General features: G+C 36.1%; 1 protein-coding gene across 1 annotated transcript in view; it reads right to left on the reverse strand.

The window, feature by feature from the left end:
- Positions 1-6: 6 nt before the first annotated feature.
- LOC109588640 (protein FAN-like) overlaps positions 7-1,348 on the reverse strand; it is a 4,698-nt gene continuing 3,356 nt past the window's right edge. Inside the window, exons 2-5 of the mRNA XM_020004782.1 lie at positions 406-488; positions 284-318; positions 132-222; positions 7-68 (exon numbers count right to left, since the gene is read on the reverse strand). Coding sequence (XP_019860341.1) covers positions 7-68; positions 132-222; positions 284-318; positions 406-488 — 271 coding nt within the window. The remainder of the gene's footprint in view (positions 69-131; positions 223-283; positions 319-405; positions 489-1,348) is intronic.

The raw sequence follows: 1,348 nt of genomic DNA on the forward strand, positions 1-1,348 counted from the left end.
GCGTTGCTATGACAATTGACCTGGTAACTGTACCTGTGATACTGGATACACTGGAACACACTGCTGGACTAGTGAGAGAGAGGGAGGGAGAGGGAGAAGGTGGAGGTACAAGATAAACAGGTTTTCCTAACCAGTTCTGACGAGATAGTACAGTACATAACCAGGTGCTGAGTAGTGAGTGCCATAGAGAAACTTCCTTCCAGACATCTCAGCATAATGATCCTTTCAATTAAAATATTAATTAATTAATTAATTAATACTAAATTCTGATATATTCATGTACTTTAAAGAATGCTAGTCTCTCTTCATTCAGTGCTCCTATTGGCTTAAATAAATCTCTGAAGGCATCCGTTTTTAATCTAATAATAATAATAATAATAAATCAATTAATGGTTAGATCCTTACCTAGGGTAGTACTAGTGTAGTCAGCTAGTATCCATGGTAACACAGGATATTGCATGATATCATTGAAACTCCGATCAGCAACACTAGAAACACAATAAAAATAATTATGCTGCAATAGTCAACAGAATAGGTTGCAAGTAATCAAGAGTACATATGTCCTCTTGATGTGATGTATAACACAATAATACAAAATAATCTTCCAATAGATGTTGGGACAAGTTACATGCAGAACTTCATGTATAACAAAGTAAGATGCACAGTACACAATGCAAATACACTCTTCTACATGCAACACTTCCTTTTTAGTGAATGAAGCATGCACAGAGTAAAGCTGCTACACTATTGTGTGAAAAAAATCACATGCATGAATGATATATTGCATGTATAAACTGACAGTATCTAATGCAAAAGTTACAAAAACAGTGCAATTTTAAAGTATAAACAACAGAAGCTAGGGATATAAAATGAATGCATCATAAAGGATCATTAGTTCAAAGAAAGAGGAGGTGGATATACAGTGAACAGTACAATATATAGATAATGATGGGTGGAACAGAACTATGAATAATTGAGGCCATAAGAGGTCAAGATATCTGTAGGATCACCTCATTAGCAGTCACTGTATGTTTTGTGTTTGCAAACTATAGTCCTTAAACTGCATGATCATGGCTTTATCCAAGGAACCACTGGCAAGAGCTGAGAAGATACCAAGAGCACCTCCTGTACTACAGACAAGCAATTGTATAGCAGCTATTGACTTTGGGACCTCATCACTATCAGTAGCATACACCACTCCAACAACAAGAGGGGATTTACAAGTTTTAGCACTACACAGTACAATGGAAAGAGTCCCTAATGCTATACTGATCATGAAGGAACAAGAAGGGGAGCAGTATACAACAATTGGGATTGGAAATCAAGCACAAAATATATACAGCAGTAT

This window comes from Amphimedon queenslandica, unplaced genomic scaffold (assembly GCF_000090795.2).
Source record: "Amphimedon queenslandica unplaced genomic scaffold, v1.1 AMPQUscaffold_11964, whole genome shotgun sequence".
Taxonomy (NCBI): Eukaryota; Metazoa; Porifera; class Demospongiae; order Haplosclerida; family Niphatidae; genus Amphimedon; species Amphimedon queenslandica.